This window comes from Carassius carassius, chromosome 41 (genome assembly GCF_963082965.1).
Source record: "Carassius carassius chromosome 41, fCarCar2.1, whole genome shotgun sequence".
Taxonomy (NCBI): domain Eukaryota; kingdom Metazoa; phylum Chordata; class Actinopteri; order Cypriniformes; family Cyprinidae; genus Carassius; species Carassius carassius.
Genome location: NC_081795.1, coordinates 10,046,670 through 10,064,467, shown reverse-complemented (window position 1 = coordinate 10,064,467; position 17,798 = coordinate 10,046,670). Strand labels below are relative to the sequence as shown.

Here is a 17,798-nt window from a genome sequence, read left to right as displayed (position 1 = left end):
GAGAGAAAACGAATGTTAACTTTAATGGGTCAGATGTACTGTAAAAGAGATCCATTGGAGTTGCTACTTTATTCAAAGATGTGTCATATTACCAATATTATTATCAATCGAACTTCCAGTGCGTATCTTTATTGAACGCATGTGTGTGAGTGAGTGAGTGAGTGAGTGAGTGAGTGAGTGAGTGAGTGAGTGAGTGAGAGTGTGTGTTCCTCAAATACGTGTCCTGATTACTTCTCAGTAGTTGAGTTTAGGTTTGAGCTTATTAGACAAATAGTGTTTGATATATTTTAGTAAACATGTACTGTAACATTTGAATTGATTTGTCTTTTATAAGTAATCAAAAATGGTTATGTTTACCATTTGATCTGGTGTTACATAGTGTTCATTATTCCGCACATTTTTGCTGTATATTTGATTTAAAGAAATGTTTTAACAAGAGTCAGTTTCTTGGATTCAATTGTATTTGCTTTACAAACTAAATAGGTTCAAATGATTTAAATTCCTTTCATTTTATGGGTAAATGAAATGTATTGATTCTTTCAAAAGGCATTTTTGTGATTTATAGGATGTGTGTGAGGCTGATATTTAGCAGTGGTGATCTCAAGGATCCACAGCTAATTTTATTCAGCTCAGGTGATTTAGACACCTGTTCCATCATCATCATCACCACCAATATATCATTTTGTTTTAGCATATTTAACTATTTAAAATTACTTTGTTTGCAGAATGTTTTGCTTGACTGGATGTAATATTTTACATAAACTCACAACACACATTTATTGATAAATACCAATTAATCAAGAAATGTGAATACATGGTCCTAATCATCAGCTTGTCAAAAAGCTTCAAGAGTCTTCTGTTGGCTGACAGCGCTGTGCATGATGAAAGCTGGAGAGGAAACATGAAGAGTTTGTTCACTGTAATTTATTATGGCATTCAAGTTGGCATGACTTTAAGTCTGAATGCAGTGCACATGCTTTGAATGGACTATATTTTTTGTTACAATACTTGTGCGATGTGATCTTGAAATAGGAATTTATGCAAGTGAGTTTAACGAGTCTTCTATACATCCGCGTGATTGCTTAATACAGCATATGCATTCTGGCTTCCTCAGTTTGTTGTTTTCGCTTGTTAAACCTTGCTTTCTCCTGAATATATTTGTTAACAAAAAAGATAAATAAATGCATTTAAATGACGAGATGATAATCTCAATCAGTCAATCACCACCTTTGTTGAGACTGTTCTTTATCATCATGAATCTTCCACAGGCTTAAGGACAGGCTGAGATTTCTTCCATCACTGCTTTAATTGCATGTGTGTAAGCTTTGATTCATGATATTGTAATGAAAGCTTTATTTACAGTTATATAGAGCAGCTGATTTTTCCAGCACAAGCTGTCTGTTGTAAAAGTATTTAGGAATTTATCAGTACTATAAATGTGCACTTACAATACTGAACTTGTGAAATAATTTTAAACCTGTTTAGTAATTATATCTGCAAGGAAACAATATAATGTGTATATAATGTGTCATTTTATTATGAAACTTGACCTGATGCAGTACACAGACAAAAATCACACAAAAAAGATATTGTTGTTATCATAGTGCTTTTTATTGTGCGGAATCAGACAAGCAGAAATGTGTTGCATGCAAAGAAGCAAAAGGTCATTTTTTTTCATTTTTCAATCATCACCATCATCTTCAAGCATCTTCTCAACACTTCCACCTTACACACACACACACTATCACCCACAATCACCCTTATACAGTAATGCTGCACACAGTGGCTCAAAAGTGACATGAAGCAGTCATCTAGATGGTGTGGAGGACCGTGGCAGAGCCTACACTCTCCAATCTGGGAAGGTCAGTCCTCGTTTCTCTCTCTGTCTCCTTCCAGACCGCCAGTGCCACTTTATCACTGGAGCAACAGCCTATAAATACCAACAGAAGATAGCAGGCATTTCAGTGAGGAGTGTCAGAGGTCGCCTTCTTTCTTGTACATTTAGTTAAAGAAGCATTAATCTATAAACAATCTGCTGCTGAGTTACTGTGGCACTGATACACAGTCTACCATGAGTCAATCTGTCAAGGCTTGTTGGCAATACATGTAAGATTTTGTGGCTGTTTGTTCCAAAACACTCCTTGGATCCCAAAGGGAACGGGCTCCATTCAGTAACAGGCTGCTTTCTGGCACAGCTGCTGGTCTCTCCTCGCTTTGGAGGTCTCGCATCCTTTAACTACGAACTGAACTAATGGCAGCTCCTCTCGAACCATAAACAGAACACATAAGATTAATGTCTTTAAGGGTGGGGGGGGGGGGTGGTTGTATAAAGTATTTTTTCCTTTTTTCTTGTAGGTCTATTTCTTAACACAATAACAAAAATCCAGTAACTTGTTTTTCATTTTATATCTGAATGAAGATGTATTTTGGCCTCATGCAGCCCTGTTTTCTGGATGTGGAAATAAAAGCTTGTAAATTTGTACTAGCTTTGCTGATTTTATTCGCATAATGCACTGTTTAAATAAAAACAGAAATAAAAAAAGAAATGATCCTTGTTAAAATGAATAAAAACGTCGTTTCCTGTATAATGACCACATTATTCGCGCGTTTCGAAGGAGCTAAAGTGTTCGCCACACAATTTATTTGCTGTAGCTATGCTGCAAAGGCCTAGTTACGACATACATATTCACACACACACACAACACAACACATGTTTACAGGGGCTGGGTGGTTGTTGGTTGACTGTTGTCTTCCAGTAAACCGTGTATAATCGCTTCGTGTTTGTAATATGTTACTTGTCAATCAGACGAGGCGCGTGAAGCACTCATCTCCACAGTTGTTTGAGAGACAGTAAACTGAATAATATCTGACAGCTCCTGGGGGATTAAAGGGGTCAGTGTTGACATTAATGTGTGACACACACTATTTTTCAATTAGCTGCTGAATAGCTTCGATTAGATCACCTTATCTTCAGGATGCGCACACCTGCACGCGCATCTCGTCAGCTCTGTTTGCTGCTCACAGATACAGTGAGAACAATCTTCCGTTATCCTGAAATCATTCTCGCTGAATAACGCCCGACTGATTATTATGAAAGGGTGCTTGTTTTATATTATTGACGTTACTACGCAGAGTTTTCCCCCCTCATCTCTTATTTCTTATCCTATTACAATGACAAGTAGCCTAATCTTTACTATCGGAGTCTGTGGAAAAACATTATTTTGTATAAAAAAGGTATAATAGAGTATAGGCTATTAAACGATAATAATTAGGCTGTAAAGTCGGAAACAAACATTAGGTAAATGCAAATCGTATATAATATAGGAAATATGTTTATTTAATCACATTGCACAATAGCCTACATTTTGGAGGCGATAAAAATTATTTAAATCCATTAGTATTGTTCGTTGGAGATATTGAGTTAATATAACCTCAGTGAAGTAAAATAATTAGGCTAGAGTGTGCAGAGTAATAAAATCTATTGCTGTTTTAAAACAACAGGATAACTGCCACAAAAGAAGTGAAAGGATAAAGAAAAATAGCTATTTAACAAATGACACATCTAATTGTATCTCCTTCTGCTGTTATTATATATATATAAAAAACATATTATTAATAGTCTAAATGGATACTCAATATAAAAATTCAGCACAATACAACAGAAAATGTAGCCTAAGCTCTGTTGCTTGATTGTTGTTACACGTTAAATGAATGGAAACTATGTTTTAACATGATGAAAAACGTTTAGTGATGACCCTGGTTAGTGTATCATTACATTAGATCTGAAGGCAATCTACAATTCTTTATCAACAAATAACTTTAAATTTTACAAAAGGGTAAAGCACTTGTTGCATATAAACGGAGCTTGATGCTTCATCGCTGCAGTGGAACTGATGGGCTCAGCATCACACAACACAAAAGCTCAGGGGACCAAAAAAAGTCCTCTCTGTGTGTGTGTGTCATCATAAAGGGAACTAATTAATCACTGATTTAATTACTAATACAGTTTGATATTTACATGTGTAAATTTGCTGTTAACAGCTCTAGCTACATATCAGCTTCATTGCTAATATATGCTAAATGGCTAAATGTGTTGCTTTTTGTGATTAAAACATTTTTAAAATGTTTTTGGTTACACAATCTGTGGTTGTATCAACAGGTTATTGCTACAGCATGAAACAGAGCCTGTTATAATTTTCAGATGTTACTGATGTTTGCGAAACACAATTATCATTTTGTAATACTTAACATTATTAAGTATAAAATAACCGAGTTAGGCGTTCAGTGAGTTAAACTCATGCTTGAAAAAAAAGGAAAATAAATATTGAGAGAAAAAAGAAACAGGGTTTCCATATTAGAACACATTTTATTGTTTGCTTGTATCCCTGCTGATGGCACTATACACGCACTGAACGGGCCACAGAATCAGGTGAAATAATTCCCTGAGGTTATTAGAGCGCCCCCACCTGTTACCTGAGAAAGGTGTAGCTTCTAATAACCATCAGCCGTGCTTCGCCCAAATCAATTCGAACGTCTTTTAAAAACAGATTTAGTCATTATGAGTTGATTCTGAAAGCTCGGAATTATTAAAGCATTATGGGGAATATACTGAAAGATTTGCTGATACTATTTAATATGATGATTGCATGAATGATTTACCATTTCCATCAAGAAAACTAAAAATATAAAACTTATCTTGATTGTTTTGCAGCGATTATTGGTTGATCGAAGCCGTTGTTATTTATTAACTCGAATCTTATTTTTTCCCTATAAAACCAGTCTATCAACAAACTATATCTTTATAACAATTATTAAATTACTAAAATGTATAGCTAACTATGAACGCCTTAAGATAACCAGACTCGCGTTCAAACAAAGGTTACTACCTGTCTGGCAAAAATACTACAACGTAAGCCTATATAAATTGTAGCAATATTTTTTGCAGTATTACACCTAATAATTGTGAATTCGACTGTTTCAAAAAAGTTACAACTAAATTATGATCGATAACATCTCTAGTATGAGCTTGGTTTGGGCCAAATTTTGTTGAAAACATTTTGATAATTAGTAGGTTACAAATTTAAAACCCACTTGTGAGGACATCTACACTGGTTCTCATTAATAAAAATCATGTTTTGTTGTAAATCTATTGAAATCAACATGTTTGTGTGTGGATTAGGGTGGGGTTAGCAATAGCATCACCTCGGAATAAAGACTATTGTGTCTATATAGCCCAGCGAAAGCAACATGCTACGTGTTTTATAGTTTCAAATGGGCTTTTAGATTTGGGGAGACTACTATTGCCAATACTTCTGGGCAAAAGGAGATTGTGAGCGAAGAAGCAGAGCACCAGAGCTGTCTATAAAATAGTTGTCTCGCATCCATCAGGTACAGCATGTCCACGTCCAGAGGAGGTTCTGCTGACTCGGTTGAGTGATACAAAATGGGCTATGCGAAGAGCAAATTGTACGATTTGGCAAAGTAAGCACGAGCAGATCAAAAACACTGTCCTAATGAAAAAGAGGAGACATGTGGAAATTTATACAGGGTGTGTGTGGATGGGTAGAAAAAATGGAAGAGAGAGAACTGGACGGAAAGGAGGAGGAGAGAGGAGGGGGCTGCTAGCTGGGTAGCTATACATGTGACAAGGGGAAATATGAGGGACTTTGACAGGTCTTAAACGGTCTGGCGCCAAGGCCTCAGTCTACTGGCTAAATATAGCAGGAGAGATGATGCAGAGATGATGAAAAGATGAAAAGAAGGAGCAACAATGTAAAAGCTGAAAAAAAGAGCGACTGTCATTTAATGATCAGCCCTGGAGGATCATCTAGTTTCATACATGTGAAAGGTATTGCAAAGGTTTGCGTTATCTTTTTGCAGGAACGGATTAATTTCCTTAGAACCTGGAAACACAATTAGACACATTGTCTTACCGTCTCAAGGACACGAAGGCTGACAGAAGGAGATCATGCATAAAAGTTTTTTTAACTATTGAAAATGTCCTCTGGTCGAAGCTGATGCACATAGACACTTCTCTGCATCTCCTGACGGACCTTTACCCATGTTTCTTCATCATTACAATCATTTGGAATACAAGTGGTCATTGACTTCTGGACGCCTCGTTGTTTTGGCAGTAAACAGTGGCAGTGCTGTGAAACGTTTTCCAGCATGAACGCGTTTTAAATCATGTGTGATAAGAGCTCAGCGCATGATTACATTCTTGTCGGTTTAGATGTGTACAGCAGGAAAAATAAATCTGGCGTAATTGCAAAGACTTTGTTGATGTGATTACTTCCTTAAGTATATACATAGAAAACCATTACCATTCCCACGTGTAGTTAATCTCTTCCCAATCCAGATCACTCTCTGTCGAAGTTTTAGTCCAGAGATCAAACAAAGACTACTGATTTAGTCCTGTTTCAACAACTTGCTGCAGGTAACATTTCGCATATAAAGAATGTGTACATTTTCATAAACAATCTTTAATATTTACATCAAATGCACTAGGTAGGCCTGTTGAATAAAAGTGGAAAAAATTTCAATCACTAAACCAGGAAGTACATTGATAATAAATTGGAAGTTTCTCCTCTAGAATGTGATTGATGTTAATATAGACTTTTTTGAGTTCGTATAAATAATAAGACTTTATTTAAAGTTAACACTTAATTTTCTAAATGACTTTGAAACTCAGCATGGGAGAGTTATGGGTTTATTTTACTCTCATCAGACAAATTGAGATGATGTATTTTAGCATGGTTATTAATTTTAGCTTTAAATCATGAAGATTTTATATCAGGAGACACACTGCTTATTTTCTTGTCTGGCTATATTTAAACATTCTCCTTTATGAAAGCAGCAACCCGTTCTAATTCAAAATCTACATTTATTTAGCTATAATTTCCTACAATAAATTTTGAACGTTTCGTTCGTAATATTATTGATTTATTTTAATTCTGTATTATGTTAATTTTGTATTATTTTCACAAATTTTAAAAGAAATTCGTATCCTGTTTAAATAATCAGCATACCTGTCTGGTGAAGGCGAGCATATCCCATGTTTTAGTGTCAGTGTGAATAAATCCGGCTTTAGCTCTGTGTCTATTCACACGTGGCTTCGGCAACAAGTGTCTGCCTACTTAGTCTGCTTTTTTATTTTTACGGTGCGGAATTAGCTATATTCTTATTCACTATGTTATGTTGTGAATGTGTTATTATACTTTTCTATAGACATTAATGAACTTGCTAAACATGTTATCCGTTTTTTCTTGATTAAGATTTAATGTTCAATTCGAAAACGCGCCATAAAATAATTTTTTTTTACAAAGATAATTTATTTTTTATAATGACAGTATGCCGTGGTGGCAATCCGTAATGCTCTTCATTGAACCCTATGCTCTCTGAACCATTTTATATACAACCTGCTCTCTGAACCATTTTATATACAATTCAGTATAAATATCACAAATCGTGCAACTAAACACAAAAAGCCAGTATTAAACGTCCTCGCTGCCGTTTTAAAGAACAAATGCAAACGAATCAAGTTTCTGGCCAGCTGTTGACAAAAAAATAAACTCTGATTTTTATTTTGTAACTTTTAGGTATTTTCTAAACAAAATTTAATCACTATATCAGGTCCTCTCTGGCACAGTAAGGGTTAAACATCAAGCCTGTCATCTTGTTCTGCTGATTTGTATCAAAGTGTAAAAGTGACAACATTCCGCAACCGGTTGAATCCGTCCGCTCAAAAACACAGATTGGACATTGACGCGTTTTGAAAATATTGGAAGTATTCAGTGCGACATCTGATCGAAAAGCATAGGCTACACTGAAATGCTCATTTTTAAGATCCCAAGTCATCTGGAGACAAAGAAGGCAAGCGCAAGCCAAAACTTTGGCGTCAATGCTAAAGGGATTGGAGTGCACTGTTAGAGGATTTTGGAGTAAATATGAAGTGACATGAGACGGATCTTACGGCGGTACGTCAGCCGACTGGCGCCAAGCGGCTATCTAACAAACCCAATCCAAGTACATCTAGAGTCCATGAGTGGATTTCTTAAAGGTATAGACTACACTTATGGCTCGACCCACTGCTAAAACTACAGGTCGAAAGTAGATGGTTAACATTTATAGTGGCCTGGCACTTAAACTTAAATGCATTGAGGTGTAGGCTATGTTATTTTTCGAACATATATGAGAATAGGATTTTATCCGCTTACGTGTATACATTAAGCGTTAGGATCAATAAAATACATGTAAATTCACGAATATAATACCTTTACGTTCCCTAAACAGTTGTTTATGTATATAGCGACATAGGCTAGGCTATATGGAGTATATTAAAAAAAAGTTAACAACCGCAGATGCCTGTAAAGAGTTAACAGTTAAGAGTAATGCAGCACTCACCAGAATTATCTTTACATTGGTTTTTAGATTCCATCAACTCTCTTCCTCTTTCTTCGGCATTGCGCGTGGCTGTGCGCTCTGAATGACCCGGGGCAGAATTTAAAGTGCCAATGTCCGATTTTTGGCTGCTGTTCCCCACATGAAGTCGGTCGGGACACACGCGCACAGCACGGAAATAGTTATTCGCACAGTGAAACGTTGAATTCAATTCATATGCACAACCAGAATACTCGTACACGTCACTTTGACATGAACAGCGAAAAGATAAACGCCATTTGGTGTGTTTCTGATATTTTTAGTGACTATATTGCGAAAAGTTATCCTCAATTTATGTTTTAAAATGTGGAAAGCATATATATATTTATTTTTTAATTTACACGTGAATAATCTTAATTCCTAGTTTTCAGTGTATCGAAGAGTGAGTTTGTTCCACGAACAAGGAGGGATCGTAATTATAAAGCGTAAGCCGACCGAGGTGCAGTCACCACCGGCTAAGCACTGAGGGCTGACCCGCTTCTTGGCTTGGAGACGGGGGTGGGATTTCCCGATCTTTTCTGTCATTGGTTAATATTTTATTCTGTTGACATGTTTTCTTACTGCTAATGCTTCCGACACCTTCTTGTCCACCCCCTCTCCTCGAGTCTGGCCGGAGCTGTCAAAACCACGCCTATGGAGGCCCACAATTGGTCCAGAAAGCGTAAAATCAGCAATCAAGGGGGCTTGGTTCATTAGTGCTGGGATCAGAGCAGGAAGGACATGTGAGATAGTTACAGTTGTACAGTGGACAGAGCAAGATCTAACCATTTCAACTCCGTGTCGGCGTAGAATGACTGCGCTTGAATGGACATCCGCATCGATAGGGTAATCTTTTTATGAGAGCAACTGCTGGAGAACAGGAATCCCCAAATCTGCCTTCAAAGTGTCGTTGCGCTCACTTTGACTGATATTATTACGGGGACTTCGTGGAAACTAGCAGCTACGGGAGTTAAAGTGGAAGATCCTTACCACTGTCTTTGCTTGCCTTTTCGCGATCCAGATTTTGCCAGAATTGCCTTGCTGCGCTTTTCCTCCTCGTAGTGAGACAATCTATCGTGTGGATACGCGCTGCTTTTGCCAGAGAACACCACTAAATATATATATTTTTCACTACGATTGTTGGATGCACTGATGAGAGATCCAGTTTTTACAGGGACTGCGATGGCTTACCACCCTTTCCACGCTCACCGGCCAACCGACTTTCCTATGTCAGCTTTTCTCGCGGCCGCGCAACCCTCCTTCTTCCCGACGCTGACCTTGCCTCCCGGGGCTCTCACAAAGCCGATCCCGGACCACACTCTCGCCGGAGTCGCGGAGGCTGGGCTCCATCAGGCTCTGAGTCACCATCATCAGGCAGCTCATCTTCGCAGTCTTAAGAGCCTGGAGCAAGAGGAAGAGGTTGAAGACGATCCAAAAGTCACACTGGAAGCGAAGGATCTATGGGACCAGTTCCACAAAATAGGAACAGAAATGGTTATTACGAAATCTGGCAGGTGAGTTCACATGCGCTCTGTTCTTAGTCTTTTGTTTCAGTTTTTATACGAGGGAATAATATGATGCACTCAGCGTTTCACATTATATTTCACAATAAATTGAAAAGGTTTCTTAGGTCGATAGCAGAGTAGTTTAGCAGGCCCAGGAAATGCATTATTAAATCTGTATTTTGCTCGTCGCTCTCATAAGTCATTTCCCCTTTATTCTCCTATTAATGTCTTGCGCACTGAACTGGCTGACCTAATTATGATGTCAAAGAAACTGTAGAAATGGATGTCTTACTGTCAGAACATGTGTACCTTAACGATTCATCTTCTCTTTTGACTTATGAAAACAAAATGGGAAAAGTACAAGCGAGGCATATTCTGTGGCTAGCAAAAGGAAAATAGCTGAGGCTTTTTTGTTGCCTCTATTATTATCAACAAATATTGACTTTCAAGGCACGGTGTGGCACAGTTAAACCGTGCTTTCATGCATTTCGTAAAGAGAAATGTCCCTCTTGGTGTGCTTATGCACTGAGGTGACAATTAACTATTTTATGTAAATAACCTGCAAGTTTCACGGAAGATTTAAGTCTTGCGGCGAGCAAAATTATCTGCAGCCAAGTGAAATGTTAATATTTATTGAACACAGCCTATATTTTTAATGCGGTTGTTTTACTTAATAAATCTGGTTAGGATAAACATAGAACTGAAAACGTTTAAATAGTATTTAGTTGTGTTTTTAAAACGTTGCCCACACATGCAAAGGAAGAAAAAATATTTTTCTTATTTCTACAGGAGAATGTTTCCACCTTTTAAGGTCCGCATAAATGGACTCGATAAAAAAGCGAAGTATATTCTATTAATGGATATTGTGGCTGCCGACGACTGCCGCTACAAGTTCCACAACTCTCGCTGGATGGTCGCGGGGAAGGCCGACCCGGAGATGCCAAAGCGAATGTATATACACCCGGATAGCCCAGCTACAGGGGAACAATGGATGGCTAAGCCTGTTGCTTTTCATAAACTGAAGTTAACCAACAACATTTCGGACAAACATGGATTTGTAAGTAACACATTTTTTTAAAAGCACGTTTTTGTGTGTTGCATGTAGGCCTGTTGTAATCGTGTGTTGCTGTGTAATATATAAATATAAATTTACTGCCATCTGTGGGCTGTAATGCATACGCTCGCAATGACTGGACACGCTTACAACATCTCTGTTTATTTCTAGACGAAGTGAATTATGGATGTTCTAAAATGTTAATTTTAGCTTCCTTAATTTCTTAGGGCCATGCAATTCTTTATTGTCGCTACTTTGATCTCTTTCATTGTTTCGGCAAGCTTATAAACCAGATTTGGGGTACTAAGTCTTAATTCTATTCGTTATTATTAATGATGACATTGACAGCTTGGTTATGTAATGTAATAGCTACTTTATCCTGAGTTGTTTCTTGGCCACTGATACTTCTATTGTTTATGATAGCCACAGAGCGCTATAATTTTTATGAGGGGGTGGAAGTGACAAAAAATTAGGTCACAGGAACCGGAGAGACCTTGAATCAGTTTACAAATAGCAACAGTGAAAGTGTAATTTGGGCTGTTTTGAGTGAGCGCACCAACAAATTGCATAGGTAAAGCGACCTGTGCAGTCTTCAATGAACAGTGTTAAAAACCAATACACTATACGTGATCATGCAGTCAAATATAGTGTGTGTGACCTGCTCCCTTACTCGACTAGCAAACAAATCGACTGGAAACAAATGAAACATTTACATGCATAGCACAACCATTTGATATTTGAACAGTCAAATAAAAAATACATACAAATACATTTTGTGTGTGTGTTCATCATCACACTGTTGTAGTAAACAATTTGCTTCCTTAAATTGTACAATTGAGAAACTATTTTTATTTCAGATTTAATTTGTGTTATAATGATAGCACCACCGAATAACTCGTTGCATGTCCGCGTAAATGTTTTCTGTCTACCTGCCACCGGCACAGGCTTGTTGTGATTTAACCCAAAAACAATATTCCACTATTACAGCATATATTAAGCGGTAGTTATTGTCTAAAACGATTTTAAAGACTAATGACTTGAATTGATTATAATTTTGACACGCACTAATTTTCCATTCCTCTTCCTCTTCCTCTCCTTCTCATTAGACCATCCTGAATTCAATGCATAAATACCAGCCCAGGTTCCATATTGTGAGAGCAAACGATATTCTGAAGCTTCCGTACAGCACTTTCAGGACATATGTTTTTCCTGAGACCGATTTTATTGCTGTCACAGCTTATCAAAATGACAAGGTATGTGCCCATATTTTGACGAATTTAAGCAGCCGTGCTGTGGACCTTATAGATGTGCACTATATACAACTTTACATGTTCGTATCATTGCTTTTCATCTAGGATGCGTTTTGCATGTTCTCAGTTTGATCGGATTGATAGCTAATGTTCACTTAAGAGGAGTAGAATTTATAGAAGCATTATTTTGAGTACGTGAATGCAAAGGCGTATCTTTCAAAAATGTAAAGTCCTTCTGTCCAGTGCTGCTTCCAGGTTCGAGCTACTGCTCATGTTAATTGTATTCTGTGTCCGAGGGGCCTAGTGAGCTTGTCGGTATCGTAAAGTTTATGACATAGAGTCACAATCGATTAGCAGGCACTTAAGCTCGCCGGTTTGTCCAGGAGCTACACACTCTGAGGCTCAGCAATCAAAGCGTGTCAGTTACTAAACGCAAAAAGCAGAGGCCATCTAGTTTAGCAATCTATGAACTTTAAGGCCTTGGTTTCTCTTGAATTTATAGCCTACAGCGTCCAAATCACTTGGGCACAACGAAAATCGTTCTGTTACATCGCTCTGTATTTTCATGGAACTTGTAAAAACTGGCAATGGTTCAAACCACACTATTAATTATTGATAGCAGGTCGGCGTCACTCATCTAGTTCGCCTCTCTTGTTCTCTCTGTTGTGCTGTAGAGACTACCAGTTTGACAAATGAAAAATATTTACTCGTGGAATTTTCTCAGGGGGATCGTGATTTGATCTTTTTCATTTAACATTTTTAATAATTAAAATGATCACTCTAAAGTAGTCTGTTTAACGGTGTTGGGATAATAACTGGTGATCACACCACATATAATGGCTTTGCTTTTCAAGCAAGATTATATTACTTGTAGCTTTGAATTCGTGCAGCATAACATTGATAACAATACCACTACTGCGATTAATAATATTTGAATACCCTTAGACTGCCGCTGTGTCATTGTATTAATAATGTACGAACAAATTATAAATAAGCTATAATATGCATCCATTTACATGTTTACATTTATTTTGTTTTGCATTCAGATAACACAGCTGAAGATTGATAATAACCCCTTTGCCAAAGGCTTCAGAGACACAGGGAATGGAAGAAGGGAAAAAAGGTAGGTTTTGAAACCTTCACATTATTACGCAATGTAAAATAGGCGAGGATCCGGATTCAAAACCTAGCAATATGTTTTTATTTCAAGGGATTTATTATTCATTCATTTTACTGTGTAGTGTGGGTCAATAGGTCATATTTCCAAATTTTTATTGAATTTGTGTTATAGGAAACAGCTGACCCTTCCATCATTACGCATGTATGAGGATCAGTGTAAAGTGGACCGTGATGGCGCGGACTCTGATGCTTCCTCAAGCGAACACACAACCGGCAGAGATGGTGGTCATTCACCTGGACCGGTTTCAAGCCCACTTATATTTAACCGAAGTAGCAGAGGTAGATCTAAATCTATGAATAAATGATATTGCTATGCTTCAAGATCACTGAGAGGAAACATGCCTAAGTGTCATATCATTTACAATCCTATGTATTATGCCTTGAGCGTTTTTCAAGTATATTTTAATAATTGACAATGACATTTTAATAAAGCATTTATACTGAAACAAAGTGCTGATAAAATTAATTTCTCAAACAAATTATAAGACGAATCCGTCTGGAGCAACACATAACGTCCCCTTGGAATTATATTCACATAAAGCCTGAAACTAAGCCGAACATTTACATATTTCATCGCATTTATTTTCAGTTGGTCTCATAGTTAGCCTACTACACATTATTTTAGCAATACATTTAAAAATTATTATAAAGTGTACAAAAAAGTCGTTCGACTGTCAAGCGTTATGAAATATGGCATATAGGCCTACTGGACATGTAGGCCTAAGTAGTTTCCTACTTTACTATATAGGCTATTTAATTTCGTTATGAACATGGATAACGAAAAAGTTTATTTTATTTTATTTATTTATTTATTTTTACCACAGACGAGAAAACATGCACTGACAGTGAGCACGAATTGGACCACCAAGATGAACAGTGTGGGGGCTCCAGCAGTCCTGGACCAGAACCCCCATCTCCTTTCAGGTCGACATGTGAGGACCGGGACCGGGAGCTGGACCGGGAGCTGGAGAGGCCTGTTCTAGAGAAGAAAGACGATTATCCGGACTCCCGAAAATCTAGCGATTCTATATTTAGCATAAGAAACTTGGAGAAAGACAAACAAGAGAACAGGCCGAGGAAAGACACAGACTTGTCGAAGAAGGCCACGGAAAACGGTGGTCTTAGCGGCAGTAAAGACAGCATCTCTCCTCTAATGGTACAGACAGAGAGTCCTTCACATTTTGGGGCAGGGCACCTTCAGAGTTTGGCGCTTTCTGGCCTACACAGTCAACAGTTCTTTAACCCACTAAACACCGGACAACCTCTATTATTCCACCCCGGACAATTTGCAATGGCACCTGGAGCGTTTTCAGCCATGGGTATGGGACATCTATTGGCTTCAGTATCAGGAGCTGGTGGCCTGGAGAATGGAGGTCTGTCAGCCCAGGGAACTGGAAACAACCCGAGTCCTTTTCCCTTTCATCTGTCTCAACACATGCTTGCCTCTCAGGTAAGGGAACTTTCGCCATTAAAATGTAAATCTAGGCCTTTGCCATGATATACACTGTCTTATGGAAGCACGTGAGTGTAAACAGGCTATAGGTTGCATCTAGAGATCGTTTTGCTGAGATGCTTTTGATTTTGCATGCATGTGGTTGTTAAAATCGTAATAATGGCTGTCGAAATATTTTCTACATTACGGATATAGAATATATAAATAAATTGATAAAACTTTAACAAATAAGACTTCAGCCATTGAATACATAAGTCATATATTGATTTAAAAATGTCATGCAAATGCGTATGATTTCCTTAAAAATGATTTGTGGTAACACAATAATCATCGTAATACAATTTTGTTTCATCTTTGTGATTTTCAGTTTCCTAAAATGTCATAATCGGAAATAATTAATAAGTTAGCGCCCTAAAAGTCAGTAAATACGCCTGCCATTGAAATCAGATGGGCTGCGAACAGGTGGCATTATAATCGGTCCAAATTCTGTCTCTCTCAGCTTTCAAAATGTTGCATGTTCGGTGTGCTAAAAAGTCGCTAACGAATGTCTCTTATTACAGGGCATTCCGATGCCAACCTTCGGTGGACTTTTCCCGTACCCCTACACCTACATGGCCGCGGCAGCTGCAGCGGCCTCCGCCCTTCCGGTGAACAGCAGCACGGCCTCCTCGCTCTCCAGGAACCCGTTTCTGAGCAGCTCCACGCGCTCTCGACTGAGATTCAACCCTTACCAACTCCCCGTGTCGATCTCTCAAAGCACAAACCTGCTCGGCACCGGTTTTCCAAGCGGCCTAAACCCTTCATCCGAATCGTCTAAATGCGCTAGCAGGGAAGCGAGTCCTGTGCCTGCTCACAAATCTGGGGCGAGTCAGAGAAACGGCTCACCTAAAACAACAATGAAGGAATCCATCAATGAACTTCAGAACATTCAGAGACTAGTGAGCGGCCTAGAGAGTCAGCGGGAGACTTCCTCACCTAGGGATTCGCCCAAGTGATCAAGCACCCCCAAACCTATCCAGGGAATGACTTGAATTACCAGAGGATTTTATTAAGGGTTCTCTGCGATACATTTCATTACGCAATTTTTGCGCATGGATGACTGGAGTGGAAAAAATCAAACAGCAGTCAAAGTAAAAATTAATCAAAGAAAACGTTGGACTTTGTGCTCTTGGTGATGGAGGTCTGCGTAGGAAGTGCTGCGAAGACAATCTACGGTGTAATGGACTCTTTATAGAACATGCTGACAAGACCACACAAATCTTATAAAAAAGAAAAAAAGAAAAGAAAAGATAGAATAAGGAATTTACAAATAAAATCATTTTTCGCGTAACGTCAGTAGGATCACTGCTGGTTGCAATATCCAAATGGTGATTCACATAAAATCTGTAGAATGAAAACTTCCAAGCTATGTCCAAAAAGGAAAAGAAAAAACGAAGAAAAATTAAAAAAAAAAGGATATTTGAAAAGGGATTGAAATGACAGTTGGACGTTAGTTAAATTCGACAGGCAGTTATACCTGAACTATTTAATGTAATTATTAATAAAAGAAACCTAATTCTGTAAATAAGCTACAAGGACCTAAGAATATGCAAATTGGTATTAATTTATTCAAAGCTGTACATCTGCGTGTACATAATATTTAGAGTTTAACTCGTTGCATTTCCCCCTTTTTCACTTTGGTTGTTGTAAATGAAAGCTATAGCGTTTGTTGTTTGGATGGGTTTTCCTATCTGTGATGCGTTGCTGTTTAATCTGCCTGTGACACGTAATGAAAGCGTGTGCCATCAATGCATTGTAGCAGTCGCTGTAAAAACACTTACCACGCTGCGGGACTCGCAAGGTTTGGGAAGCCTCAGGTTAATGTACTCCAACAGAAGAGACCCACATTCCTCTTCTTGAGCTGAGTTTATATAAAGAAATATATGAACGTGTCCCGTTGTGCTGGCTGTCCGGATTTTTCTGTTGTTGTTGTTGTAGGATTCGTTCACAATTTCAATAAAAAAATCAACATGTTTAAATATGTTTACATTTATGACACTACGTTACCTCAAGCTGCACTCTTATTAATGACAGATAATTTATGTATTAGCGAGCAAGCCTATACTGACTTATAACAGGTCACTGAAAATATTTTTTATAACACACACACACACACACACACACACACACACACACACACACACACACACACACACACACACACACACACACACACATATATATATATATATATATATGAAAAAAAGCAGAAAGGTATTTGATAATTGCAACATGCAAGCAGAAAAAAAATGTTGGCCAGTATTTGTGATTACTGATCGCATGTAATAACAATAAACATAATGTTTTGGAAGGAAAAATAAGTAGAAAATAATAGCCTTCGCAGAATTATTTACAATTTAATCATGGTTTTTAAAGGGTTTTTACAAAATGTAGCATATCAGCCTAACCAAAGCAAAAGCTACTGCGCCCTCTGTCGTGTTCCGGATTATTTTACACCTCATCAACATCAAAGTGATTTTAAGATAGTGACCTCTACAAAGGTAGTTGTTTTTTTTAGGCCTTTATAGGCATCTGCATACTATTTTGGTTATTTATTATTATTATTATTATTATTATTATTATTATTATTTTTACACGAAAAAGAGTAGACTATTGAAAAGCAATATACAACTGCAACACATACAGACCTAAAATATAAAAATATTAACAGCAATAGCAACGTAATGTTCTATATAGGTTGTATATAGGTTACTGTAATAATAATAATAATAACACACTCTAAAAAATTGTTTAAAAAAAATAGTGCACATGTAGCCTACTAATTTGAAGAACTTTTATTTATATATTAATCCATAAAAAGTGAAATAATGACAGTGTTAGAGTTTGTTTATTTTCTGTGAGAAGATGACGTGTAAAAATGTGCTGATGCTGCTTACTGT

General features: G+C 37.6%; 1 protein-coding gene and 1 long non-coding RNA gene across 2 annotated transcripts; one reads left to right on the top strand and one right to left on the bottom strand.

Moving 5' to 3' along the window:
- Positions 1-1,589: 1,589 nt before the first annotated feature.
- On the bottom strand, positions 1,590-8,623 carry LOC132123610 (uncharacterized). Its single transcript, XR_009426542.1, has 2 exons — positions 8,404-8,623; positions 1,590-1,930 (listed from the first exon to the last, which is right to left on the bottom strand). It is a non-coding gene; the product is annotated as an uncharacterized LOC132123610 (long non-coding RNA).
- An 8-nt stretch (positions 8,624-8,631) lies between these two features.
- LOC132123608 (T-box transcription factor TBX2b-like) lies at positions 8,632-16,877 on the top strand. Its single transcript, XM_059534361.1, has 7 exons — positions 8,632-9,932; positions 10,713-10,980; positions 12,084-12,230; positions 13,274-13,350; positions 13,519-13,685; positions 14,231-14,856; positions 15,420-16,877. Exons 1-7 carry the CDS (start codon positions 9,571-9,573, stop codon positions 15,852-15,854), a joined length of 2,082 nt encoding a protein of 693 aa, XP_059390344.1. The 5' UTR covers positions 8,632-9,570; the 3' UTR covers positions 15,855-16,877.
- The last annotated feature ends 921 nt before the right edge of the window (positions 16,878-17,798 follow it).